The sequence below is a fragment of the Takifugu flavidus genome, chromosome 22 (assembly GCF_003711565.1).
Source record: "Takifugu flavidus isolate HTHZ2018 chromosome 22, ASM371156v2, whole genome shotgun sequence".
NCBI lineage: Eukaryota > Metazoa > Chordata > Actinopteri > Tetraodontiformes > Tetraodontidae > Takifugu > Takifugu flavidus.
In genome coordinates, this window is record NC_079541.1 from 7,734,356 (window position 1) to 7,758,775 (window position 24,420).

Genomic DNA, 24,420 nt, shown 5'->3' on the forward strand with positions numbered 1-24,420 from the left:
ATGCACTTTTAGACTTTAGCAAATCAGTTTTGTCTGAACTGGTTCTGGTGGGTGAGGAAGTGAGGAGAGAGAGAAAAGGGGATAATATAAATTACAAAGAGGTTGTAAAGAGAAAAGCTTAAAGGGAGGAGGAAAAAATGGGCTTTTTTTTCTTGGCTGCAGTTCCAGCAGACATTCCTGGATTTTGATTTCACTCCAGAGTTCTGCGCTCAAACCGGCCGGCAACAATCCGACTCTAGCTTCCATTGGAAACTCTTGAGATTCCAAGGTTAGTTAAAGAACGCAGGTGCTTTTGAAAAGCAGCCAGGAGTGATGCTAGCGAGGTGTAGATGAGTCCAGCAGGGGGGTGAAACGGATGGAGAAGATAGACAGAACCAAGAGGAGGATTCTCCTTTGACATGGCTGAACCCAGTTAACCTGTCGCCACATCACTGCAACAATGGGTCAACACATTTTCATATTATTTTAATTAAGTAATAAATTAACTTTGTCTTTGTAAACTCCACTTTTTATCTTCTCCGCCACAGTAGCTAAGTTTTCTGCCGATGCTGCACCATGACATGAATAATAACTTCCTGACCTTGTGATTATCTGATTTACTGTCACAAAATATGTCAAAATCTCCTGTAGCTCCACAAAAATCCACTTTGGAAGGTCTAAATCTGCTCCGTGTGTCAGTGCTGGGATACTTTTAATCAGAGACAGTTATTCCGTTCCTGCTAACACTTTTAGCTTGAGTCTCAAGAACAACTGAACGTTCTTCACTTTTATTGTGATGGTTCTGTTTTATATTTTGTATAAAAATCTAAAAGCATCTTTTGGGCGTGCAGCTGGTGTGTTGTTATGTTCCCTCACTAATAAACGTCTTTGTGTTGTGTGCTGCCACGCTCGCGGTATCGGGCTGAGACTGCCGGATTAGCCAGTGAAATGCTCCATCACGCAAAAGAAAATGACATGAGGTGGCTGTAATTTACCGGACAGAAGGCAGAGACGCCGCCGCCATAATGAAAAATGTATGAGAGGTGCGTCAGGCTGGATCTCACTTTCAGGGAGGAATACCGCCTCGGAGCGTTTGCGTGCGTTTTTCACCGTGAGCAGGATTTTGCCGCTCTCTGGAGGCCTGTTTCAGAGCCGCAGGAGGCAGCCGCTGTAATTAAACACGCCCGTCCAGACTAACGAAAGGAGAAACTCAGCATGTCACGACACTAATTGCTGCACTCTGTCTCTCCTCACACACACCACACACACACCGTTGTCCTATCTTTGTGAGGACATTCATAGGCATAATGCCTCACCCTGACCCTAAACATCTGAGCCCAACATAAACCCAATTCTAACTCCAACCAAAAATGACCTCGCTTTGCTAGTTGAATGTGGATTTTGATACTCAATGCAGCAAGTATGCATGCGTGCGCACGCATTGTTTTTGCTTATTTCACCAGAAACCAACCCTTTGAATGTCACCTCTGTTGTATTTGCTTCAGAAAGAAACATTTTCCACCATCTTTTCTTCTTTTTTTTAAATTTACTTTTCTTCTCTTGTCTCTGTTTTTCATCCAGACATGATGAAGTGGTGGTGGTGGGGGACATGGCAGTTGGTCGCCCTGACGACCACATGCCTCGGCTCGACTGAGGGCAAAACCTCAGAGTTCCTCTCCGACACCCTGATCAACAACGTGGTGGCTGACCCGCGTACCGGCTTTCTGTATGTCGGTGCCGTCAACTCACTTTACCAGCTGAGTCCTGACCTGGAGGTCCAGTCCCGTGCCGAGACGGGCCCCAAACGGGACAGCCGTCTGTGCACGCCACCCATCACCGAAGCCTGCGAAGAGGCCGTGGACACTGACAACCACAACAAGCTGCTTCTGGTCCACCCGGCCGAGAACACTCTGGTGGTCTGCGGCAGCATCTTCAGAGGCATCTGCTCGCTGAGAAACCTAAGCAGCGTGGAAGACGTGCTGTACTACAGCGACACCAAAGGAGAAAAATCCTATGTGGCGAGCACCGAGGAGAGCGTCTCTGTGGTGGGAGTGATGTCGCAATACGGCAAGGTTGGAGACAGCTTACCGGTGTTCTTGGTGAGGACATATGGGACTTTCTTTCCTTGTCCAGGTCACTTTTGAGTCTGGTGTAGCTGTACTAGCCTGCTAACAACTGTGGGCATCCTCATCCCAACATAGAGCAGCGTTTTAAGCTAACAGCAAATTCTATTCAGTTATACAAGCTAACATTAGCTTCAGTAGAGTTCTTGAATTCAGCTCTTTAAGTTCTGGTTTTTGTCACCTCTTCTGTTACAGGTCGGAAAAGGTTACGGCAGCCACGACAGCGCTAAGCTAATTTCCACCCGCATCCTCGAGGACTACGGCGACTGGGTGGTTTTCGACAGCATCATCGAGGCTGCGGGGGTCCAGTCCAACCCATTCGTCCTCCGGTACCTTCATGACTTCCGCTTTGCTTTTAAAGATGGGCATCACGTGTACTTCCTGTTCTCACGGACGCTGGGGATTCAGGACACCAAGAACTACACCTTCATCTCCAGGATGTGCGAGAACGACCTGGGTTATTTCTCCTATACGGAGCTGCAGCTCAACTGTAGCACCACCAACAAGTACAACAAAGCTCAGGTAGAGTTTATCTGTTCAATCCTCACTGTTCTACATCATCTGCACCAGTTCCTAACATCACCTCTGTTTCCTAGGCTGCCTTCGTTGCAACTCCGGGTGTGCTTTTAGCTCAGAATCTGACCAGCACTGGTCAATACGAACAGGTTTCACCCTCGGACAAGGTGTTGTTTGTCACCTTCACCTCTGATGAAGACTCATCTTCATCAGCCATGTGTAAGTGATTGATCTGCCTTTTTTAGCAGCCTCTTAATGACTTCAGGGTTCTGTTAAGGTGAATTCTGCAGCTTATGAGACTTCAGTTTACCTCAGGCTAACGGTTACCCCTGTGACATTCAACAGCGACAGTTTGCGGGTTTTTTTTGTTTGCGTGTGAGGCAAAAGTTGGAAAAGGTTAGAGGAATTTCAGAATATCGGTCAGTACCGGGCTGTCAGGAATGCGTTCTGTCTGCCGGATGGCGGAACCATCACGTTCTGCTTTTTCCCCCTCATCTGTTTCCATCTTTGCAATCACAGTCAAATTTTCCAACTCTTTGAATTACTGTCACAGGCACACGGATTTCAACCAGCGTCCACAAAGCTTTTAACAGCCCGATATAATTTAGCAGAAATATGCTGTTGAAATATGTTGACACATCTTTAAATGAAAAAAATTAAAATGTTAATGAGTATCTGTGACACTTGTGCACATTCTTTGTAGGTATGTACCCCCTGCGCTTCATTAATGAAAAACTGGTAAAAATAATAGAAGCCTGCTACAGTGGCAAAGGTGTCATTGATGGGAAACCCTCCGTCTACTTGCCTTATTTATCCAATCCTGACGAGTGCCGTAGCAGCAACCAGGTGAGGAACGCCCGCCTGCGTGTCACTGATAAAAAGAAGCTGAGAAAGAGAGAGAAATACCGGCCAGTAATTCCACCTTAAATGTGAAGTTTTTATGACTGGTTTTATTTCCCTGCTCGGGTAGAAAAACATGGCGGTCAATTACAGTTGTGGAGCCGAGTTCCTGCCGTCCCCGTTGGCCAGTAAGGCCGGGTTTGCCTTAAAAGCGGAACCGCTGTTGGAGCGAAAGGGACAATTGACCGCCGTCGCAGTTGCTGTGGAAATGGAGCACACCGTGGCGTTCGTGGGCAGCGCCACCGGCGAGGTAATGCTAATAAGTTTGCACCTTAGCTTTGTAGCTCAATTGCAAACTGATTTCTCAATCCTATTTTGTTACCTGCAACACAAAGATCAGGTACTGCAGGATGACGCTTGAATTGAAATGTCCGTGCAGGTGCTGAAGGTCCATTTGTCAGCCCACCCTGAGGTCTACGGCCGGGCGTCGGCCGAGGTCACCGGAGACAAGGTCAACAAGAACCTGCTGTTCGATTCCAGCCTCCAACATCTGTACATCACCAGGGAGAAAAGGGTCAGACTGACGAACCCCTCCATCAGCTTCAGCCCATCACACAGCCGAGTGTCGCAGCACAGAGCATTTCCAATCTTTCATTTCATCACTTGTTCTTCTCTTATTTGATCAATTATTTCGTTTGACCCGCTGCAGAACATCTGTCTCCATTACCTCCTCACCAGCCACCCATTGATTTATTCACCCTCCCCGTTTTAATCTGCTCTGTCTTTTCATTCGTCTTCCTCTTCTCTGTCCTTTCATCTTCCAGTCTCCATCCTTCTCTGCCTCCACACAAGTGCCAAGTGAACGTTATTGATTGAGAAATGAATTAATTAAACGCACTTCAAGAGGGTCGCTCACTTTGATCAAGGCTAGGGACGATGCGCGTCCCGCTTGAATTTATTAGATCTCTGACGTTGTGGCGGGAAAATTATTCCATTGGTTCCGTGATAAAAGATCAGGAATGTTTCTCAGTGTGTGACTTTAAATTGGAAAGACTGACTTGTTTCTTTGAGTTGTTATTATTTGTAAACCTGATTGGTAGAAAAGAACCCCTCGTATGTCTGCAGATCACAAAGGTTCCGGTCCAGACCTGCCACCTGAAGACCGACTGTCAGTCCTGCATGTCCCTGAAGGATCCGTACTGCGGCTGGTGTGTCCTGGAGGGAAAGTGAGTTGGAGCTGGAAACCTTCCTCTATATTATGGTGCTTTGACGTGTTGTTGGATCGTCCTCTGCGTTCTTAACTCTCAGGTGTACCAGGAAGCAGGAGTGCAGCCGGTCATCAGGGAGGAACGCCTGGTTGTGGTCGCCCGATCAGAAATGTGTCGAAATCCAGTCCTTCAATCCGCCAAACCTTAGCTGCAAGAAGAAAGATCAGGTAGGAGGACCAGGGCGTGAAACAGGTTGCCTGTGTGGTGAAACTGTCCCCGGAGCTTGTTTCACCTCTCTGATGCCAGTCAGAACCCTGGCGGCATCTCTGACTGTTGACAGTATGGAACTTTTGGGTCTAAAACCGTCAGTAACTCCTCAGCTCTGAGATCAACACGTCGGCTTTGTCGTGAAGCTGCATCGTAGCCTCTAATTTGACCTGCAGATTAAACTTGGGTTTTGTTCCAAATAGCTGCTCATTGACCTTAAACTGCTTGCTTAACAAGCTATCTTACATTTAATTTTTTCCCACTATGTGTTTGTAATCCAAGTGTAAAACTGAAGGTTGTTGGCTCATATACCGTAGTCTCAATGTTCGTGCGCCCCCTAGTGGATGCTGTGTTGAACATGAACATAAAGAACACGTGGAAGTCAGTCCAGATTGTTAAAAACATTCATACCTGGTTCTGTTCAGAGAAAGTTCTGAGCATTAACCTCTCCAGACTGAAGGTCACTCCAATGAAATATAAATAGCAGTTAGCTGGTGAAATGTTGCATATTTCTTAGGACAGAACAAGGAAATGTCTCTGATTTACATTGTTAATTATTGCTATTAATTAGGAAACAACACTGGCAGACTTGAACAAAGAGGAAGCCTAATTTCTGATGAAAGTGTCTAATCTGACTCTCGGTTGCACCACAATCATCTCTTTTATTTTATAGCCGTGTGATCACTGAAGCAGCCTGAAAGTTGAGCAAACTCATTTCCTGTCAAACCGCTGCAGCAGCCATTTTAAATACCAGCCGAGGTTTCTGTGGCGCGGCGCTCTAATCTGATTCTGACGGCTGGACTTTGTGAATTAATCAGAAATTGATCAAAGAGGCGAAGAAGCCTTGTCCTTCATCATCAGACCGTCGGCTAACCTCCCCACACTGGGTTTGGGGGCTTAGCTCTCAGATGTTTAGAAAAAAAGAGACTCTTTGGCTTGTTTTTAGATTATTTATCGTTACGTTAGCTTCAGAGATCTGGCTAAAAATGTGACTCAAAGTTTCACATTTTTTTGTCATTTATCTTTGTCTTATTGGCTGGACGGTCACATGGTCTCCGGATTAAACCATCAAAGTCTAATCTGCTCCTGTAAACTGATGACAGGATCTCGTCAGATTCTGCTGCAGCGGATCAAAGTTTGAGCCCAGAAAACTCTTTTGGGTTCTGACTCATTATTCCGCTGCATTTTAATTAGAGATTTGGAGACTGTGTTTGTGATTTTAATCCGGGAACATTCTGGAATTTTAAAACTACAGCTTTACATTCTGGCAGAAGGGGATGAATTCATTTAGGGGCTCCTCCCTGAACTTAGCACTGAAATTAGAACAGAAGCTTTACTAGTTTACTTAGTTAAAAAAATATGATCAATTATGTTCAATCAAATGTTTAAGTCACTGGTTTATTTTATGATTAAAGAAGATATTAAAATAACTTTTTCGTTCTGTTAAATATTGTGAAAATATTAACAAAATTTCCTGTATTGTTGCAATTCTTGAAAACTCCCAAACCCAGTTTCAAAGCTTTATTTCAGTATATTTACATGCAAGCCGAGTTGGAATTTGATCCTTGTCCCAGTTCACATGCAAGGGAGAAAATTGATTAACTGACAGGAATTGTGTGGTCCTCCTCAACACTAGGTGGCGCCACCTAGTGTTGAGGAGGAGCGTCATAATAACCAACTGGAGTCAGGCAACAGTTCAGCATTTGGAACAACAGAAAGCTGAATAATCCTACAGATCTGTTCATCTTGTTGTTTAGATAGGATGCATCGCACGGGGTTGTTGAGCCTGCAAACATTCCTTCGCTAGTTTAGTTCTGATTAAGGTGAATAGGTCGAAGCAAATTGACTTCCAATCGCATTATCTGTGTGCCTCAGTCAGATATAGAGAGCATCGATATTAGTCTGACTAAGGTGCACTTTAGTTGTCCGGTTACAGTGGGATTGAGACATGTGGCATGTAAACATAGCGACTAAGATCAAGCTTTGGACAACCCTGACCTGGATGAATGAGAACCTCCATAGATGTCCCAAAACTCTGAGAGCAGAGTTTCCCGTGTCGGCTCTCTCCTCCTCCTGCTGCTCCTCCAATGATCCCACCTCCTCTCCTTCTACCCTCCTTCAGGTGGACATCATCATCCCCAAACATCCCGGACTGGGGAGTTCCGATAAGCTATACTGTGTGTTTGAAAACTTGACTACTGAAGCTTTGTTTGATGGCAAAACCCTGGTGACCTGTTCACTGCCCGACCCTGTGGAAATCCCACCCACTCCAGACCAGCAGGGTAACTGTACACACCCACTTAGACATACGTACATGTGGATCAATGTGGATTCCAGTATTTTCATGTACACCCTGAGTTGAATCATGTAGGCTAGGCAGTGTGTTAATGCTAAACTAAACTAACCATAGGTTAAATTGTGTGTGTTTTTGTGTGTGTGTGTGTGGTTTCAGACTACGTATCTGTCCCAGTCAAGATTTTGGTAAATAAAAACATCGAGGTGACGTCTGGAGAATACCACTTCTACAACTGTGCTGCTACAGTCAGGAAGAACCAAAATGCACCGTAAGATTCACACACACGCGTTTGCACACACACACACACACACACACACACACAGTGAGTCATCAATCCATGTGTTTGTGTGTGTTTTCAGGTGTATCTCCTGTGTGACCAGTAAATGGGGCTGTCAGTGGAACGCTAAAGATCACAGCTGCAGTGACAGAGAAGATGCTGTGGATGGAGAGCACATAGTTCAATCACAACAGGTGTGTGTGTGTGTGTGTGTGTGTGTGGTGTGTGTGTGTGTGTGTGTGTGTGTGTGGTGTGTGTGTGTGTGTGCCCACCCATGTGCCATCTATACCTAAAGCTGACGTGTGTGTTTTCACGTTAAAGTCCAACAGATGTCCTCAGTTTGAGTCTCCCGAGCCGCTCTTAATCCCTGTGGGCTTTGAAATTCCCATCAGCTTCCAGGGCAGGAACCTGGACATCTACAAGGTGAGACGAGTCAAAGCCAATCGCTTTCATCATCATCATCATTCATTCACCGTCTGTGCTTGATCCATCGGAATATCGTCCCTCTCCAGGGCCGCAAGTTCACTATCGGGACGGAGCTGATGAAGAACATAGAGAGGGAGGTCACGCAGGAGCAGGGGTCAAAGTTCACATTTTCAGGATATAAGGTGAGCATTGGACATCACATAATAAACAGTTTTCCTTGTTTTGGTGGTAAACAGTCGTCAGTGCTGAGCAGGAAAGTGTTGTTGAGCTGTTGTATGGCGCCCCCTAACGGCCGACAGAGCAACAGCCTGACTAAAATGAAATTACTCAAACGTTTTGAACAAATTGGAAGTTTACTGTACGTGTGTGTGTGTGCGTGTGTGCGTGTGTGTGTGTAGTTTGCCTATGATAAACAACAGGAGGTGAATATATCGTTCCATATCAAAGAGAAAGACACTGACAGAAAGATTGATAGCACATTGAGAGGTTGGTGTAACACAAATACACACACACATACACACAGAATGCAGTAAATAAAGTGTATCTAATTTCTGCCTCCCTCCTCCTCTTCCTCCTCCTCCAGTTGGGTTGTATAACTGCTCAGTGGGAAGAGAAGACTGCAGTCTGTGTCGTCATGCCGATGCCACCTACCAGTGTGTGTGGTGCACAGCCACGCACATGTGTGTGTATCAAGAGCTCTGCCGGTTGTCGGCGCCGGCGCAGTGCCCCAAACCGGAGATCACAGATGTGAGTCAACAATGGGCCACGCCCACTTTTCCTGACTGAAATTTCCCGTTGTTCCTTGAAATCAACGTGTGTTTTATTTCTTTTCTCCTGCAGATCATCCCTCGCTTCGGTCCTCTCAACGGTCGAATTTCGGTGACCATCAAAGGGTCCAACATGGGAATAAAGAAGGAAGACATCAAGAAGATCACAGTGGCAGGAGTGGACTGTGTCCACCAGGAGGACAGATACTCCGTCTCCACCAGGTAATCTGGTCTACGTGTTAGAGATGTGGATCGATGAAGGTCTGGAGGTTGACAATCGCTCCTCTACAGCGTGGTGTGTGAGATTGGCCCGGCCAAACGAGTACCGCCCTCAGATTTGCCGTTTGAACCGACCCACGCTGGAGTTGTGGAGGTGGAAGTGGAAGGAGGCAGACACGGGAGGTCCCAGGTCATCTTCACTTATCGGGTAGGTTCACAGTAACGATTTTACACTCATTCAAATCATGCTAACCTTAAAGTTAACAGCTCCTGGATGCAGCTAGCCAGTTGGTTGAACAATTGGTTGGTTCATGACTGCAAGCTAATGTTTTTAGCGAAAGTAATCAAATTGACTTTAAAGAATCACAATTTGCTCTTTTTTGAAGCTTTTATTCCTCTGTTACTCTTCATCGTGGCAAAAGCTACCTAGCTAAAGAGTGCTAAGTTAGACAAGAAGTAAATGTGTTTTTTTGCTGGAAAATCAGCTCCCCGGAGAAACAGCCGAGTGTGAAGATATGACTCGCAGACAAATACGCAGCGCCACATTCAGCTCCAGGCACTTCTCACCCAGAAGCAAATTTGATGGAAATGAGATTCAGACACTTTTTTGGGGGGCTCTCAGATGTTTAATATAACTTCCCCCAAACTGAAACAAACCAGTCAAACCAAGATGGCTGGAAGGAAGAATTTCTGACCCTTCATTGCACAGGCTCCTCCCACTGACTCTGTTCATGTTTCTGATAAATCTTGTGTGTTTTCTGGTTGTGTGCACCTTCCAGAGATCTGTTGCTTCTCAAAGCAACATGAGATTGCAGGAGATGGGAGACCAAGTTGTCTTTAAAACTAGCTTTTGTCGGTCTGAATATTGATGGTGGCCTTCGTGGGTCAACTCCGCGCTGTGTTGTTGGTAAAGCCTTTTTAGGTTTCTTTTAGGGCTTAGTTGGCCTGGTTAAAGTTTCATGTTCATCATAAAATGTTTCTCGGTTTCACTCCTTTAATTTGACGGTTCAGAGTTTGTTTTTTTAACCCTAGAACGGTTCTGTTGGTGTTGGTCTCTCGTGCAACATCACATGCTGTAACAGGGCTAACTACATGTCAGAATTAAGGATGAATTGAATAGAATTAAGATAAAAACAGAGAAGTGCTTGATAATTGTTTAATATTTAATATCCACAGTTGTGCCACAGAAGAAACAAAGACTCCTTTTTTCTTTAAAGCTGTCATTTCCTGCCTCCTCCTGATGGGGCAGTATTTTGCTCTCTAATAAAGTTGAACAATCCAATTTCCTGAAAAACAATAAAAAGCATCTTCGAACATAGGAACGGCTGTTTGGGATGTGCTAATACTATAATTGTAATCATTTCCTATGTTTTGTGGAGCACCATGCTCTCCTCATCCATCCTTCAAGGTCACTAACGACTCGTTAATTATCCCTGTCAGGACCCCAAACCAGTGGCCGTCCACCCAGCAAAGGGTCCAGCAGCTGGAGGAACTGTGATCACCATCACGGGAAAAGACCTGAACACCGCAACAAAGGAGGACGTCACCGTTATTGTGGGCAGAGATTCCTGTGACCTGTAAGCCCCGCCCACTTCCTGTTAAACTCCTGTCTGCTGCAGCCAGATGACATACCTTCTCTCTCTCTCCTTCAGGCTGTCGTTCGGAGTTGTGATCACCTGTAAGACTGGAAAGTACAGTGGGCAGAAGTTGCCCTCTGACCTGATGAAGGTGACGGTGAAATACGGTAAAAACACCACCAAAGAGATCCTGTCTGCGTACCAGTACTCGGAGAACCCCAAGGTCACAGATTATAACCCCAAGGCCAGCTTCCTGTGGTGAGGATGCTTTTGATTCTGTTGGAACTGAGCCGGAGCAAAGCACCGAAACTGTAACTGGGTTTCCTCTCCGTGTGCCGCAGTGGCGGCCGCAAGATCGTGGTTACAGGAAACGGGTTCGACCTGATCCAGAGAGCCACCATGAAGGTGCTGCCCTCCACCGATGAGTTTTCAGACGACACCTCTCCAGGCGTGGTGAGGGTTGGACCGGAGGTTTGTCGGGAGGATACCGTCACGCAGGGCTGGGAGACACAACGCTTCCTGTCCTTTATTCAACTTCTTTATTATTTCCCCTTCAGTTTGTTGAGGAGGCTAGGAGCAAGAACGACACGGTCCTGCAGTTCGACTCCCCAGCGGTGAACAGCTCCTGCAACATCCAGGCCCTGCGGACGTTTCTCTACCTGGACAACGTGGTGGAGGAGCTGAAGAGCTTCGGCTATCACCCTGACCCCTCCTTCAACGAGCTCCTGAAGAACGTCATCACGGAGACTAGCATCATCATTGTCACGGTGAGGACACGCACTCGCGCTCACAGTCCGGTGAAGCCGCTTCAGCGCCCTGACCCTCCGGTTTTGTTCAGGGTCGAGGTTTCGACAAGGCCATGACAGCCAAAGAGGCCCAGGTGTTTGTTGGAGACGCCACCTGTCACGTGAACATCCTGCAGGTGTGTTCACATTGGTCACCTCTGCTGCCGGACTGTCCCTGTCCTCCTGTCCTGAGCTGAGCTGAGCGAGTCTCGTTTTTGTGTCTCTTCAGGAGGATAAGTTGATCCTGGAGGCTCCATCGCCCCAGCCCAAGTCCAGATCCAAGCGCCCGCGCCGAGACACCACCAATGAGATGCTGGAGCTTGTGGTAAAAAAAACAACTTTGTGCCGCCATTAGCTTAGCAGCGCTGTGTGTTAGCACAAAAAGCTTTATGTTTACAGGTGCGTTTTAGCTAGTTGGAACATACAGTAAATAACACACACTTCCATCCCCCTCCAGGTGAAGTTTGGTCACGGTGAGTGGTTGGTGGGTTCGGTTTGCTACGCTACAAAAGACGACATTCCTCTGGCCATAATCATCCCGGCGGTCATCATCCCCATGATAATCTTCATCGCCGTGTCCGTCTACTGCTACAGGTTTGAGCAGAAACTCTGAACCTGGAGCGATACATGAGCTTCCAGAGGGGTGTTTTCACATGGCCGTTTGTGCTCTGACAGGAGGAAAAGTCAGCAGGCAGAACGAGAGTACGAGAAGGTGAAGCATCAGCTGGAGAACCTGGAGGAAAGCGTTCGCGACCGCTGTAAAAAAGAGTTCACAGGTAAAAAGTGGCAACCGTGAATGGTGAAGAGGATCTACGGTCAGCTCTCATTCAGCTGTAGCCAGAAAGCTAATAATATGCTAACAAATATAAAATACTTTGATTTTGACGTGTTTTGAGCGGTTGCTTCATCTGCTGCGTTTGTCTCAGATCTGATGATTGAAATGGAGGACCACACCAATGATCTGAGCGAGGCTCGGATGCCTTTCCTGGACTACAAAACCTACACGGACTGCAACTTCTTCCTGCCTTCCAAAGATGGCGCAAACGATCCCATGATCACAAGAAAACTACAGATCCCAGAAGGCCGCAGGGCCATCGTGGCTCAGGCTCTCAACCAGTTCTCCAACCTGCTCAACAGTAAAACCTTCCTCATTAATGTACGTCTGGAGTTTTTGGACACTTCTTTTAAATAAATTTAATTATAAATGAGGTCTTTTAATTGAAATTGAAGGAATTCCACAGTGATCAAATCATTCTTCTTCTCTGGTTCGGTTTTGTGTTCAGTTTATTCACACCCTGGAGAGCCGTCCGGACTTCAACGCTCGAGCGCGTGGTTATTTCGCCTCCTTGCTAACGGTGGCGCTGCACGGGAAGCTGGAATATTACACAGACATCATGAGGACGCTGCTGCTGGAGCTGATGGACGAACACGTGCAGAACAAAAACCCCAAACTCATGCTGAGGAGGTGAAACCCAGGAAGACACTTGTAGGGGTCTGGTTTCCTTCTGATGTGGAAGATGTGGATCACCTCTGTCCTATGTGCAGGTCGGAGACAGTGGTGGACAGGATGCTCTATAACTGGATGTCCATCTGTCTCTATCAGTTCCTCAGGGTAAGAACATTCATTTTATTCTATTTTTACCTGCTTTTTTCTGGGCCAGACAAACAAGAAGTGTAAGAAAAAAGAATTAAATTAGACAAAAGCTTTTCAAAGCAGAACCCTCGTCTGTGTGTTCCAGGACACAGCAGGAGAACCTTTATATAAGCTCTTCAAGGCCTTGAAGCACCAGGTGGAGAAGGGGCCAGTGGATGCCAAGATGAAGAAAGCCAAGTACACCCTGAACGACACGGGCCTGCTGGGAGACGACGTGGAGTACTCCGTCCTGGTACGTGCAGGCCCCGACCTGCCGGTCTACAGGCGTTTCACGCTGTAACTGTGTTTGTGGTGTCAGACCCTGCAGGTGTTGGTGCACGGCGAGGGGCCAGACGTGACCCCGGTGAAAGTGTTGAGCTGTGATACCATCACTCAGGTCAGCGAGTTCCCTGAATGAAGGAAAGAGCTTTGTTTTCAGTGAACCTAACGAGCCACCTGTCCTGTCCAGGTGAAAGAGAAGATCATAGATCAGGTGTACAGAAACCTGCCATACTCGCAGCGTCCGAAGGTGGAGAGCGTCGCTCTGGGTAACCTCATTTCTGCACCCAACTCGCTGCCGCCCCCCGCAGGCTTGTGATGGAACTGCAGGCAGCCCGGCCTCATTCGTGATTGATGTGTAATGCCGTCTCTGTCCACAGAGTGGCGCCCTGGCTCCACAGGTCAGATTCTGTCTGACCTGGACCTGACAGCCCAGAAGGAAGGACGCTGGAAGAAACTCAACACCCTGGCTCATTACAACGTCAGTACAGATGCTTCCCCACGAAAACCTGTTTTCATTTTACATCAAACATTAAAAATACACAAAAGCTTCACAACTGAAATGAAAGCACCACATTTTCTGTCTTGAGTCATTTTGGCTTATTTCCTTGTCTTCCAGGTTAGAGATAACGCCACACTTGTCCTGTCCAGAGTTTTACACACACAGTCCTTCTACCAACACCAGGACAGCTACGAAGAGAGTACGCACCACACACACACACACACACACACACTCTTATGTATACTTCCTGGAGGGGCACTAGAACAGCCTGAGGTTCTCAGCTGTCAACCTTTCGGTTTTTTTTTCCCAGTTCTCTCACATGTCCTCTCTCTCTCTCTGCGTGATGCTAACAGAGAACTCACTGCTGGAGGAGGACAACACCTTCCACCTGGTGAGGCCGGCCGACGACATCGATGAAGTGAAGTCGAAACGCGGCAGCATGAAGGACAAGGCCATGACCAAAGCTATCACGGAGATCTACCTGACTAGGCTGCTGTCCGTCAAGGTGCGTCGTTGGCTCCCCCAGGAGGAGAGATGGATGAAATGAAGACGTGTCACGGTGTGAAACCCCCCCTCTCCTCTCCTGCAGGGCACGTTGCAGCAGTTCGTAGACGATTTCTTCCGCAGCGTGTTGTGTTCCAACTCCATCGTTCCTCCGGCCGTCAAATACTTCTTTGACTTCCTGGACGAGCAGGCGCTGAAGCACGACAACGTGGACGAGGAGACGCTGCACATTTGGAAGACAAACAGGTGCTCTTGCTGTTCCTCCTTTTACCAGCAATACATGATGGGGAGACAAAAACGGGAGGAAAGGTCAGAAAGGTCGGAGGCTGACGGTTCATCACCACCCCAATTACACGCCTTGGGTAACCATAGAAACAGCCAAGCAGGCTGGACACATGGTTGGAGATGGAGAAAAAGTGACAGCAGTTTGATTCAGCGTCAAAGATGCTCTTTCCTGATTCAATGATTACAGAACTTCTGAAGCTTTCAGCATGTTTTTAATCTCCAATCTGAGAACGATGGTGTCTCCTCAGCCTGCCTCTGAGGTTCTGGGTGAACATCCTGAGGAACCCGCACTTCATCTTTGACGTGCACGTGACGGAGGTGGTGGAGGCCTCGCTCTACGTCATCTCTCAGACCTTAATGGACGCTTGCACCAAGACGGAGCACAAACTCAGTCGGGTCAGTTTCATTCAGAAATGAAAAGCTAAAACGAGCTGATTCGTGTGACCATTTTCTCCTGACGATCACCATCCGTTCAGTTCCTGCAGCCATCATCTCATCTGCTCTTTCTGCTGTTGTCTTCTGACTGCAGGAGTCGCCTAGCAACAAGCTGCTCTATGCAAAAGAGATTTCCTCCTACAAGAAGATGGTGGACGAGTGAGTGAACGAACTGGAATTCTTCAGCTTTAAGTTCCACTTCATCTGATTTGTGTGTGTGTGTGTGTGTGTGTGTGTGTGTGTGTGTGTGTGTCTCAGTTACTGCAAAGGCATCCGGCAGATGGTTCCAGTCAGCGATCAGGACATGAACACACATCTTGCTGAGCTGTCGAGGGTAAGAAACAACACATATTTATAATCTACAGCCGACAGGATCAAGTGTCAGTCGTCAACATTAGAATCAACTTTCCGGTCGAAACGTGGTTGAACGAGTTTGGATGTGCAACTTTTGCAGCAACACACAGACAAGCTGAACACGCAGGTGGCCTTACATCAGCTTTACCAGTACGCCAGCAAGTACTACGACGTGGTAAATACTTCCTGTTCCACATCAGCGTGTTTAATTAAAGGGGTATTTGCACACAGGATCAAAACTGTCACGCTGTCGTCCTCAGATCATCCAGTCTCTGGACGAGGACCCGGCCGCCCAGAACAAACAGCTGACGCTCCGCCTCCAGCAGATCGCCGCCGCTCTTGAGAACAAGGTCACCGACCTTTGACCCCTGCCCTGACACGGTGGGGCGAGGGGAGTGGCTTACATTGACTAAAACGTAATAAAAGACTTAGCAGAAGGGATTGCGGGTGGAACTTAGAGGGCGGAGCTGGTGGAGTCACAGGAAGAGAGTGACCACAGGTGGTGTGAAGTGGGTGGAGTCCTGAGCCTGCAGAGGCGTTTGGATTTTTAAAGAAAACGTGCACAGAGGACGTGTTATCGTTCAGCGCTGAGGTCCGCTCCCACCTGGCTAACGCAGCACGGACAAGATGGCCGCCATCGTGGGACTGCAGCAGAGAGGAGCCAGAGGGTTATTTTTTTAACCGTAGCTGTTTCCGTATTTGGCTTCTCAGCATCGCAACGTTTCGTTTTTCATTGTCGAGACTGAAGAAACAAAGTGCCACACGAGAACTGAAGGTTTACCAAATATTTTATTTTTGCATCTCGGCTGGACGTTCGGACGCTTTCTGACCACTTTTGCATCATTGAACTGCAGCGTCTCTGGATGTTTAGCGTAATGTACCACGAGACGTGGAGGTTAGAATCATGGAGCCACTACGGTACTCACTAGTGACCTGTCACAGGTTGGGGTTTGTCTGAGAGACAAAAATCAGAGCCAAATTGTTGATTCTCATCAATTGAAACGTCACGTTTCCATAACAGAAGCTGTCATCGTTTCTTCATTTTTTAAGTGTTAATGGGGGTCATATTGGACGCCATATCCTGTGTGTGTTTATTAGTTAAGTTGCTTCGTTGCTGAAAATCGCCTTGTTTTTATTTCCTGTGAAAACCCACAAATGCCTGATCATGTGGTCAACACTTTTTATTTTTTAATCAACCAGTTTTTATAATCTGTAATTCCACGACTTCTACAATGCTTCATTTAACTGCATTTTTCTCTATTTTTATTGATGCACATAAGAGAAAGTCTTCTGAAAAAAAGCCACAAAATAAATCTCAGTGAAGTTGGTACGTGTTAAAATGGTTTACGTCCAGTTTTTGTTTTTAAAGGAAACATTGATTTTTAGATATTTTTTTGGGCTGCTGCTTCACTTGGTCCAAGCCACTTCTTCTGGTTAAATATCAAATGGAATAAATGCTGCGTTATTCATTTCAAAACATTTTAATCTAGAAAACCACCATAATTATTCACCTGTCCAACCAGGAAGAAGAAAGCGGTTCACCAACTAAACTAAATATATTTGCGTGAATCTTCCAAAACCCACAGAAACGCCACAAGTCAATTAAAACTTTGAGTTAAGATTGACGACTGCGCATTTTTCCGACTTATTAAACTGTTGGCCTTCTAGATCTTATACGAACTAAATAAAAAGAATCGAAAAACGATTATTACATCGTTACGTTGGTTCTGGGATCGAAGCTGACTGTACCGGAGTTGTAAGCCCCGCCCACTTCACATTCAACGTTCTTGTAATCGATATGACGTGTCCGTTTTTTAATCTTATTTAATGCCTACTTTTAAGGAAAATTTAAGTCGACACATATTGTTCGACTATCAATTTTTCAACTTATTTAATTTGTTTATACTGGACATCTTTTAATTTAAATAGGTAAGATTGACGCTTGCCTTTAATCATACTGCCGCGCTGTGGACGGGCGGTGGTACTACATCTTTAATTCTCGGCAAGTGAAATAAGACAGAAGACACCACGATAACTTAAGTTAAATTTTATTCATTCTCAAAACCTATGTACTGCGATTTTAGCAGTCTTAAGAATATCGCATGACAAACTGGGAAAACTGAGCGATCGACCTACACCGCAAAAACAAACACTCAAACTTGCCAGTTTTGCAAAGAGATGGAGCTGCGTTTTTAATGTGCATTTAAGGCTTCTACTCCTTTACCAAAGAAATCTTTGTTTCTGGTCAGCTTTCGTCTGGGAAAGCCCACTGTTTACCATCTATTAAATTAAAATATCAGAAGTTACACATCTTATATACATTTGCAGCTGAACATGGCAACCAAACATCCCTCTAAGGAGAATTTAACACAAAATGTTTAATAACACCTCAGATTATAAAACACTTTTCGAATTAAATAGGAACACTGAAACTTATTTGGCATCGCATTACACAAAAAGTTTAGTGCGTGATCTTTGATCTGTTTTGTGATCAAAGGTTAAATTACATTTATTTCCAGAAAACTTTAGTGGGGGAACAAACTCATACGCTGATATTTAGGATATGTGAAAAATTAAGATAGCAAATCCAATGATTTACTATGTGATGTCTTTATAGAACTTTTAAATAAGTAGACAATTAAATCTAAAATTAATTTATAAATGTGAAGCCCATTAAATAATAATAAAATAGAGATACCAGGTGAAACAATAACACTCAAGGAAACAATTGAGGTCAGAAGATTTAAAAGATGTCAACAGTCTTCAAAATACAAACTCAGGTTGAGCTGAGGTTTATGATAGCGAGAAAATAAAGAACTCTGGTTTAAACACCTTAATAAATTGAATCTGTTATTATTAACAATCTCAAAATTAGAAAGCAACAAATATTTTCTTCACTGTCATGTGAGCTACAGACGTCTGCTGCCACCAAATGAGTTAATCCGCCACTGAAAACAGTCCCAAACTGGTGCTTCTGAATGAAACTGCCTCACTGATCCGATCGGATCGGCCGCTTTAAATATAACTGATCGTTATTTTCAGTGACCGGACTCAAACTTTTACCATCTTCCAGAGAAAAAGTGCAGATAAATGAGAAACTGATTCTCGGGTTACCATAGCAACGATGCCGCCTGTGAGGTGCGTGGCGAGAGGCCGTCGTGGACAGCCTCGGTCCGTCTCAGCTGAGGTAGGTGAGGATGACCGACTGTATCGGCATCCTGCACACCGGACACAATTTGTTCCTCTTCTTCAGCTTCCTGGCGCAGACATAGCAGGAAATGAGGTGTCCAGTTCGCCCATGGACGATGCAGCCGTTCTTCGGCCGCGACTGACAAATGAGACACGGGTCCAGGCAAGAGTCGGGCAGCCGCCACTCCGCTGACACGCTGCGCTCCAGCTCGGGGGTGGCGGAGGCTGGGTCGCCGGCGGGGGATGTCGACGCCGGTTCCTGCGAGTCGAGAGAGGAGGGGAAGAGCTGCGAGGATGAGGACGCTGGCTGTGAGGACGAGCAAAGATCCTGGGAGGAGGAGCAAAGATCCTGGGAGGAGTCAGGAACAGAGAGCGTGGAGTCTGACAGGCACTGTGAAGACGGTAGCGTTTTGGCATTTTTCCCATCTGGAAGATCCACGCCGTCGGTCTCCAAATCAGAACCTTCAAGAAACAATTATCCATGAGTCACTATTATCTTCTGTAGTTTATCACTGATGTGACACCGACGCTCGAAGGATCGATCAGAACTGGGTGCATTTCCTAATCTGGTTCAACAGGGGGCGCTCGTGTGCCACCAGCGTGACGTGTATAGAGGAAGCACAAAGTGGAACATTTCCAGGTCCAGATTTCATAAAATCGATATATTCTGCACTTAATGTTTAATATAGAGCAAATAAAAAGTTTTAGCAAGTCTTAATGAGATTTGAAGGAGACCTAACTTTGCCATTGATTTTGCATTCAAACGCGTATTTATGACCTACCGGGAGCTTCGTTGGCTGCCGATTGGTCGTTTGGTTTAGGGGGGAGGGCTTTGGGACTCGGCGAGGCAGATTTGGAGAGCTCTTCGGGTAGCCAATCGCGGCGTAGCGTCCAGCAGCGCAGGCAGTTTCTGGGGAGGGGGGGGTTCAACTCGTCGCACTTGACACATCGCCAATAATCCTGAGAGAAACACAACCATGGTTAGATCCCTGCGCGGGCCTGCGTGACACTGTGCTTGTGTCTTACAGCCTCGGTGATCTCCGTGTCTTCATCGAAGGAGTCTTCATCCTCAGCCTCGAAGATGGTGACCTCATACACCTGAAACAGATCAGTTTAAACATCAACACAATATAACGGCTTCCTGTCCGTAATATTATTAGTGTTCAGTTATCCAATGACTGAATTAATAAAGATCGAGGGAAAGACGTGAAAATAAAACATGACGCTTCTGGAAATAAGAATTCAATGTTTGTCACCTGATCGTCTGCTGACACCGAGGCGTCGTCTTCATTGTAGTCGTCTGAGGCGATGGACTCCACCTCGAACTCGACGCTGAAGTTGTCGCTGTCCGAGTCTGGATCTGCGAGGGTGACCTCTGACCTCACAGACTGCAAACGCACACGGTTGTCATTACGGCAAAAAAACAAACAACAGTGGGGGGTGATTTAGCTGGACAGAAAAGTCTGTTTCTCACCGTGCTGTGAGAGTCGGAGGATTGGCTGCTGTGTCTGTCCCGCCCACCTCCCAGTCCACCAATCACACACCAGGACAGGCTGTCGTCAAACGTCAGCGAGTAGCTGTCAGATCTCCTCCGCTTCCTGACATCTCCTTCCTCCTCGTCCTCACTCTCCTCGTTGCCTTCATTGTCAACGTTGTGGGAGGGACCTGAGGAGCGCCAGTGGGTGGGGCTTAGGCTACAGCGCCACTACGTTTGATCGCAACAAGGAGAAAAGTTCACCTGGATCGCTGCTCCTGCAGCTCCTCCTCCTCCGGCGTCGCCGGCTCCTCCTGTCTGGTGAAGAACAGCCTGCTGCCTCCTGGAAACACAACATCCATGAAGACCAATAATGCTTGAATTTGAGCCTTCATCGTTGTGGGTTTTTTCACCTCCGACTTCTCTCTCTGGTCATCTGTATTTGAGTCGCTTTGGCTCGATGACTCTGGAAAAGGCAGAAAGAATTGTTTCTACGAGGGCAGCAGCAGAAAAAGAAGAAGAAGCAGCCACCTTTCAGGGCGGGTTCTCCTGATGGAACAGGATTATGAATAATGGGTCTGAGATGAACTCTGGGTTTCTGAGGAACCCAAAGAGGAACACATCAGATGTTCTCACCTGGGTTCTTCACAGCCACGAGGTTCTTCATGATCATCGCAAACAAAACTCTGAAACATAAAGGCAGTGCGTTGTTGAGACCTTGTGGGAACTTGATCAGGACGACGGATGAAACCCACGTCTCACCGTGGCTCTTTGACGGAGAAGCTGTCGACTCCCAGCACCCGGCCCAGTTCGTCGTGGGAGCAGTGGACAATGTGCTGCTGCTTCTGATCGTACAGCTGCTTCTGGATGATGTACTGGCCCAGGTAGAACATCACCTGCGGGGAGAGCGCCACAGTTGCATGATGGGAGGTGGAACGAGATGAAATGAGTGGCGGGGTCCCGTCATACCTCCTTCATGGTGAAAACGTCTTTGATGGCTCCAGCGTGTTGAAGCAAACGGTGGAACTCCACATTGGGTCGAACCTGGAGGTCCAGACAGGAAGCAGCCCGTGAGGACACAATTATGGAGTCAGTCAGACAGGAAGTGGGCATCACTCACCAGCTTGTTGTCGTCGGAGGCGTCTGTGCTGAGCTCTCTGTCAGCTGACATGATGACTATCCTGCAGAGAGGAAACAGACGTGGACACCATTGAACCTCAAACACAGCAGGACGATAATAACAATAATAATACGCTCATACGTGAGACGGGAACCAAAGTGTGGGCAGATGAATTCCCTGTCAGAGGAAAATCAACAGGAAGTCTCTCTGCTGCTCTGACAGTCACTGAACAGACAGCTCAGACCTGATTATAGCTAATTCATTCCAAACGGGTCCTTCAGGCGGAGGTCGGCCTTCACCAGCAGCTGCTGGATCGGCCTCCACGAGCCAACGAAAACAAACGAGCGTCTAAAAGTCACAGTTCTGAATAAAATCTGCCCACAAACTTGGGAAGAATACACAATTCGGGAACACCAGTAGCTCAGGGAGAAGCTGAGAAAACACACTTTTGCTTTCATTAGTTCCAAACTGGAGAAAACGTTTGAGCAGAAGCTGCTGACGGTCGAGAAGTCAGATGATCGCAGGGGTGCTGTTTCACCCTGGGGGCTTGTTAGCCTTTAAATGTCATTTTGAGGAAGGTTAGCAATCCCAGTTTTAAAGAGCCAAAAGTTAAGAATAAACCTTAAACTGAACAAGTTGGCCTTTGCAGGTGTGCTGCTAAATATTGGGTGTGTGTCTGCGTGTGTGTGGAAGGTGTGTGTGAGGATGTGTTTACAAACAGGACCAGGAGGGGGACAAACAGAGCCAGAAGAGGAGAACAGGAGGGTCGTTGGAAAGGATTTGACTGGACATCTGATATCCTCTTAAAGCCTCCATGTTACTGACCAAATGGTGTGTGTGTGTGTGTGGTGTGTGTGTGTGTGTAGAGTAAAAAACTTACACCCACTGACTAATTCCATCTGTGTTTCCTTGTTAGATTAAACTTTTACCTTGTTCCGTCCTCCTACTAGTGTCATAAAATATCAAATTATCGTAAAATAGTGATACTGAAACCGATATTTGCGTTCAATATTATTTTCTATTGATTCTGCTCGCTGCGCTCTTGTTTCTCGTAGGTTCACAAACACACACATGCAGCGCCGACCTCAAGCGTCCACCCAGCCAACTTCTTCGTAACTCTTCACTAAATTTTGGCGTGTTAATGTTAGCTCAGGATTTACGACATGGCCAGAGTATCAGAGTATTGGAGCGTTTCGAACTCAACAGTGGAAATGGTTGACCGCACTAATGAAACAAAATAAACCAAAACAAGGAAATGTCACCATGACAGGACATAAATAGCCATTTAATTTTTAACATTTGGAGGAAGCTCAGCTTCTAACGCAGTGTCAGGAATCACCCCTGGTGACACTACCTGCTACATTAACGTAAACCGGCTTTGGTCACAACATTTTTTAGATTAAATCCTCTTTTTGTCATTTTAAAATGTAATGTTACCAGCAGGTTTAATTAAATATTCAGCTTTAGAGCTGCTGAACAAAGTCTAAACTGCATCTTCTGAAATTAATTAAAGACAGTTTTAAATCCCAATGTTTAACGCTTTTATCAACAATACAATAACACACAAGAATATTATCTAGTAAAATGTGGAGATTGACTGTATCAATTTAGTTTTACTTTTCAAGTGGAATCAAAATAGTAAAAAGGGAAAATAATGGTAAGCAATGAAAGTAATGAAAATGTCTGCTTAACTGCTGAAAGGTTGTAAAATCCAATTTAATTCTGCTGAATAAATATTATAGTAGAATGGTGGTAAATGAAAACAAGATAAAAGTATTAACATGTTTACAGTTGCCTCAATATTGAAACTGCATCTTACAGAGTACAAAAACTGTTTAATTGCTTATTTAATTTAGCACAATGAGCTAAATATTTTTGGCAAATCACTGACAAAATAAATGTATTTGGATTCCTGACTGTCTACAATCAGATGCACAATAATAACATGGAAATAACCCAACAACCTGACATTCACAGAAGTAAGTAGTGAATTAGACTAGAATTATTGAACACCAGTGATGTTTTTGCAGTAATCTCATAAATATTCTTACCGGTATGAACAGAAAGGATGGATCAGGAGTCACTGGTGTGCAACATAGTGCAGGTAAAGTGCAGGAGTGTGCAGAGATGCAGGCTGCGGCCTCTTGTAGCGCGGCTCACACAGAGACATGTCAGGACTAGACCAGTCTGAGCACTGGGGCTGACTCAGCAGCCATGTTGGACGTGTCCATGTCAGGACGGACTGTACCAGATGATTTAATCACGTGGAGACATGCCGGGACTAGTCCTGCATGACTCATGTTAAAATACATAACTGATTACTAACCACCAGAACCAGTCCTGAACGGCGTCTCTGTGTTGGCCTAGTATGAATCAACCCATGGTGTAAAAACGTCGCAGTTTGAATGAATGAACAGCTGCTCTGGGGTTGGGACAGATGTTTCAACTGGGACTGAACATGTCCAACCCTCCGGAGCGGGTCTGTCTGTCTGTCTGGACAGGACAGGACAGCGTGCGTGACTCAGCTGTTGCCAATACAACCGAAACCGACGCGCAGCAAATATGTCCGGACTTGTCCCGGGTTCTGAGTGACGTCACACACGGACCCAACCACAGGAGAACATTCCCGTCAGAGAGTGCAAGCAAAACTAAATAATCCGATCACCCATCAGAGGCGATTAGGAGTTATTACACACACATATGGACAGATGAAATTATAAATTACGCAATTTCCAGTTATCGGACTGTGGTGCATAAACGTGTATCGATTATCTATTTACCACGGCGCTTCTTACTTTATTCCACAGTACTTTAATTTTTAGGGTTTCTTTGTTTCTTTTTTGCAAAGACAACGTACAACACACGCACTGGGGAGCCAACTACAACTTTGTTGTGTAGCTAAACGGTCAACATGCTAAAAACAAGCCGCTCGGCTCAACCTTAATAAACACGTTTGCCTCGATATTTCCAGGAATAGTATGGTTTCATTCACCTCAGATCATCTTCTAATGCTACTTTGCCAGAAAATCTGGTCTGTGGTGTGCAACAGCTCACATTTGAAGACGCTAAATTGCATAAACTTCAGAAACTGTTAGCCGAGCTAATTCATCTTCAGCAAGAACGTGGTTAAGCTTGGCGGATCGAAACAGGCAATGGTTATAATAGCTGTGATGCAAAATGCATTTTAGATTATATTTTATAGTTTAATGTACCCTAACCTCGTGTAGAAAAGCCAGCTGGGGGAAGTTGTTGCCTCTTGGGTCAGGAAAACACGAGGTTTGTGGCCCAGTATTATTTCTTCTTCGGTTATTTTTTTTTCTACTTTCAATTTTATGGTGGTTTTCACATAAGAAGTCGGTGCAATA

At 46.0% G+C, this 24,420-nt stretch overlaps 2 protein-coding genes across 9 annotated transcripts in view; one reads left to right on the forward strand and one right to left on the reverse strand.

Annotated features, from left to right (window-relative positions):
- The window catches only part of plxnb2a.1 (plexin b2a, tandem duplicate 1), a 71,429-nt gene extending 54,817 nt beyond the window's left edge, over positions 1 to 16,612 (forward strand). For 7 of the 8 annotated variants that reach the window (XM_057021973.1, XM_057021972.1, XM_057021970.1 and 4 more), the window contains 40 exons: positions 1,561 to 2,078; positions 2,298 to 2,624; positions 2,699 to 2,837; positions 3,322 to 3,464; positions 3,589 to 3,768; positions 3,898 to 4,032; positions 4,584 to 4,684; positions 4,767 to 4,893; positions 7,056 to 7,215; positions 7,386 to 7,497; positions 7,589 to 7,700; positions 7,828 to 7,929; positions 8,019 to 8,114; positions 8,331 to 8,418; positions 8,516 to 8,679; positions 8,773 to 8,921; positions 8,991 to 9,126; positions 10,359 to 10,495; positions 10,571 to 10,753; positions 10,837 to 10,966; positions 11,053 to 11,262; positions 11,334 to 11,417; positions 11,510 to 11,605; positions 11,738 to 11,874; positions 11,956 to 12,056; positions 12,207 to 12,436; positions 12,564 to 12,745; positions 12,826 to 12,892; positions 13,020 to 13,166; positions 13,233 to 13,310; positions 13,383 to 13,461; positions 13,573 to 13,673; positions 13,812 to 13,893; positions 14,048 to 14,199; positions 14,284 to 14,444; positions 14,732 to 14,879; positions 15,013 to 15,077; positions 15,177 to 15,252; positions 15,373 to 15,447; positions 15,533 to 16,612. In XM_057021973.1, coding sequence (XP_056877953.1) covers positions 1,563 to 2,078; positions 2,298 to 2,624; positions 2,699 to 2,837; positions 3,322 to 3,464; positions 3,589 to 3,768; positions 3,898 to 4,032; positions 4,584 to 4,684; positions 4,767 to 4,893; positions 7,056 to 7,215; positions 7,386 to 7,497; positions 7,589 to 7,700; positions 7,828 to 7,929; positions 8,019 to 8,114; positions 8,331 to 8,418; positions 8,516 to 8,679; positions 8,773 to 8,921; positions 8,991 to 9,126; positions 10,359 to 10,495; positions 10,571 to 10,753; positions 10,837 to 10,966; positions 11,053 to 11,262; positions 11,334 to 11,417; positions 11,510 to 11,605; positions 11,738 to 11,874; positions 11,956 to 12,056; positions 12,207 to 12,436; positions 12,564 to 12,745; positions 12,826 to 12,892; positions 13,020 to 13,166; positions 13,233 to 13,310; positions 13,383 to 13,461; positions 13,573 to 13,673; positions 13,812 to 13,893; positions 14,048 to 14,199; positions 14,284 to 14,444; positions 14,732 to 14,879; positions 15,013 to 15,077; positions 15,177 to 15,252; positions 15,373 to 15,447; positions 15,533 to 15,637 — 5,613 coding nt within the window. In that variant the 5' untranslated portion in view covers positions 1,561 to 1,562 and the 3' untranslated portion in view covers positions 15,638 to 16,612. The remainder of the gene's footprint in view (positions 1 to 1,560; positions 2,079 to 2,297; positions 2,625 to 2,698; positions 2,838 to 3,321; positions 3,465 to 3,588; positions 3,769 to 3,897; positions 4,033 to 4,583; positions 4,685 to 4,766; positions 4,894 to 7,055; positions 7,216 to 7,385; positions 7,498 to 7,588; positions 7,701 to 7,827; positions 7,930 to 8,018; positions 8,115 to 8,330; positions 8,419 to 8,515; positions 8,680 to 8,772; positions 8,922 to 8,990; positions 9,127 to 10,358; positions 10,496 to 10,570; positions 10,754 to 10,836; positions 10,967 to 11,052; positions 11,263 to 11,333; positions 11,418 to 11,509; positions 11,606 to 11,737; positions 11,875 to 11,955; positions 12,057 to 12,206; positions 12,437 to 12,563; positions 12,746 to 12,825; positions 12,893 to 13,019; positions 13,167 to 13,232; positions 13,311 to 13,382; positions 13,462 to 13,572; positions 13,674 to 13,811; positions 13,894 to 14,047; positions 14,200 to 14,283; positions 14,445 to 14,731; positions 14,880 to 15,012; positions 15,078 to 15,176; positions 15,253 to 15,372; positions 15,448 to 15,532) is intronic. The other variant, XM_057021976.1, reaches the window with a different exon arrangement.
- A 691-nt stretch (positions 16,613 to 17,303) lies between these two features.
- Positions 17,304 to 24,366, reverse strand: mdm2 (MDM2 proto-oncogene). Its single transcript, XM_057021977.1, has 12 exons — positions 24,274 to 24,366; positions 21,056 to 21,116; positions 20,905 to 20,979; positions 20,698 to 20,831; positions 20,572 to 20,621; positions 20,349 to 20,401; positions 20,200 to 20,278; positions 19,936 to 20,126; positions 19,718 to 19,849; positions 19,488 to 19,559; positions 19,244 to 19,421; positions 17,304 to 18,923 (listed from the first exon to the last, which is right to left on the reverse strand). Exons 2-12 carry the CDS (start codon positions 21,104 to 21,106, stop codon positions 18,451 to 18,453), a joined length of 1,488 nt encoding a protein of 495 aa, XP_056877957.1. The 5' UTR covers positions 21,107 to 21,116; positions 24,274 to 24,366; the 3' UTR covers positions 17,304 to 18,450.
- Positions 24,367 to 24,420: the final 54 nt, after the last annotated feature.

Excerpts from the sequence above, each read along its gene's own strand:
- mdm2 (XM_057021977.1), bottom strand. The coding sequence starts at position 21,106 with ATGTCAGCTGACAGAGAGCTCAGCACAGACGCCTCCGACGACAACAAG. Across the intron at positions 20,402-20,571 it reads CGTGGCTGTGAAGAACCCAG|AGTCATCGAGCCAAAGCGAC; the intron begins GTGAGAACATCT and ends TGCCTTTTCCAG. Across the intron at positions 20,127-20,199 it reads CTGCAGGAGCAGCGATCCAG|GTCCCTCCCACAACGTTGAC; the intron begins GTGAACTTTTCT and ends GGCGCTCCTCAG.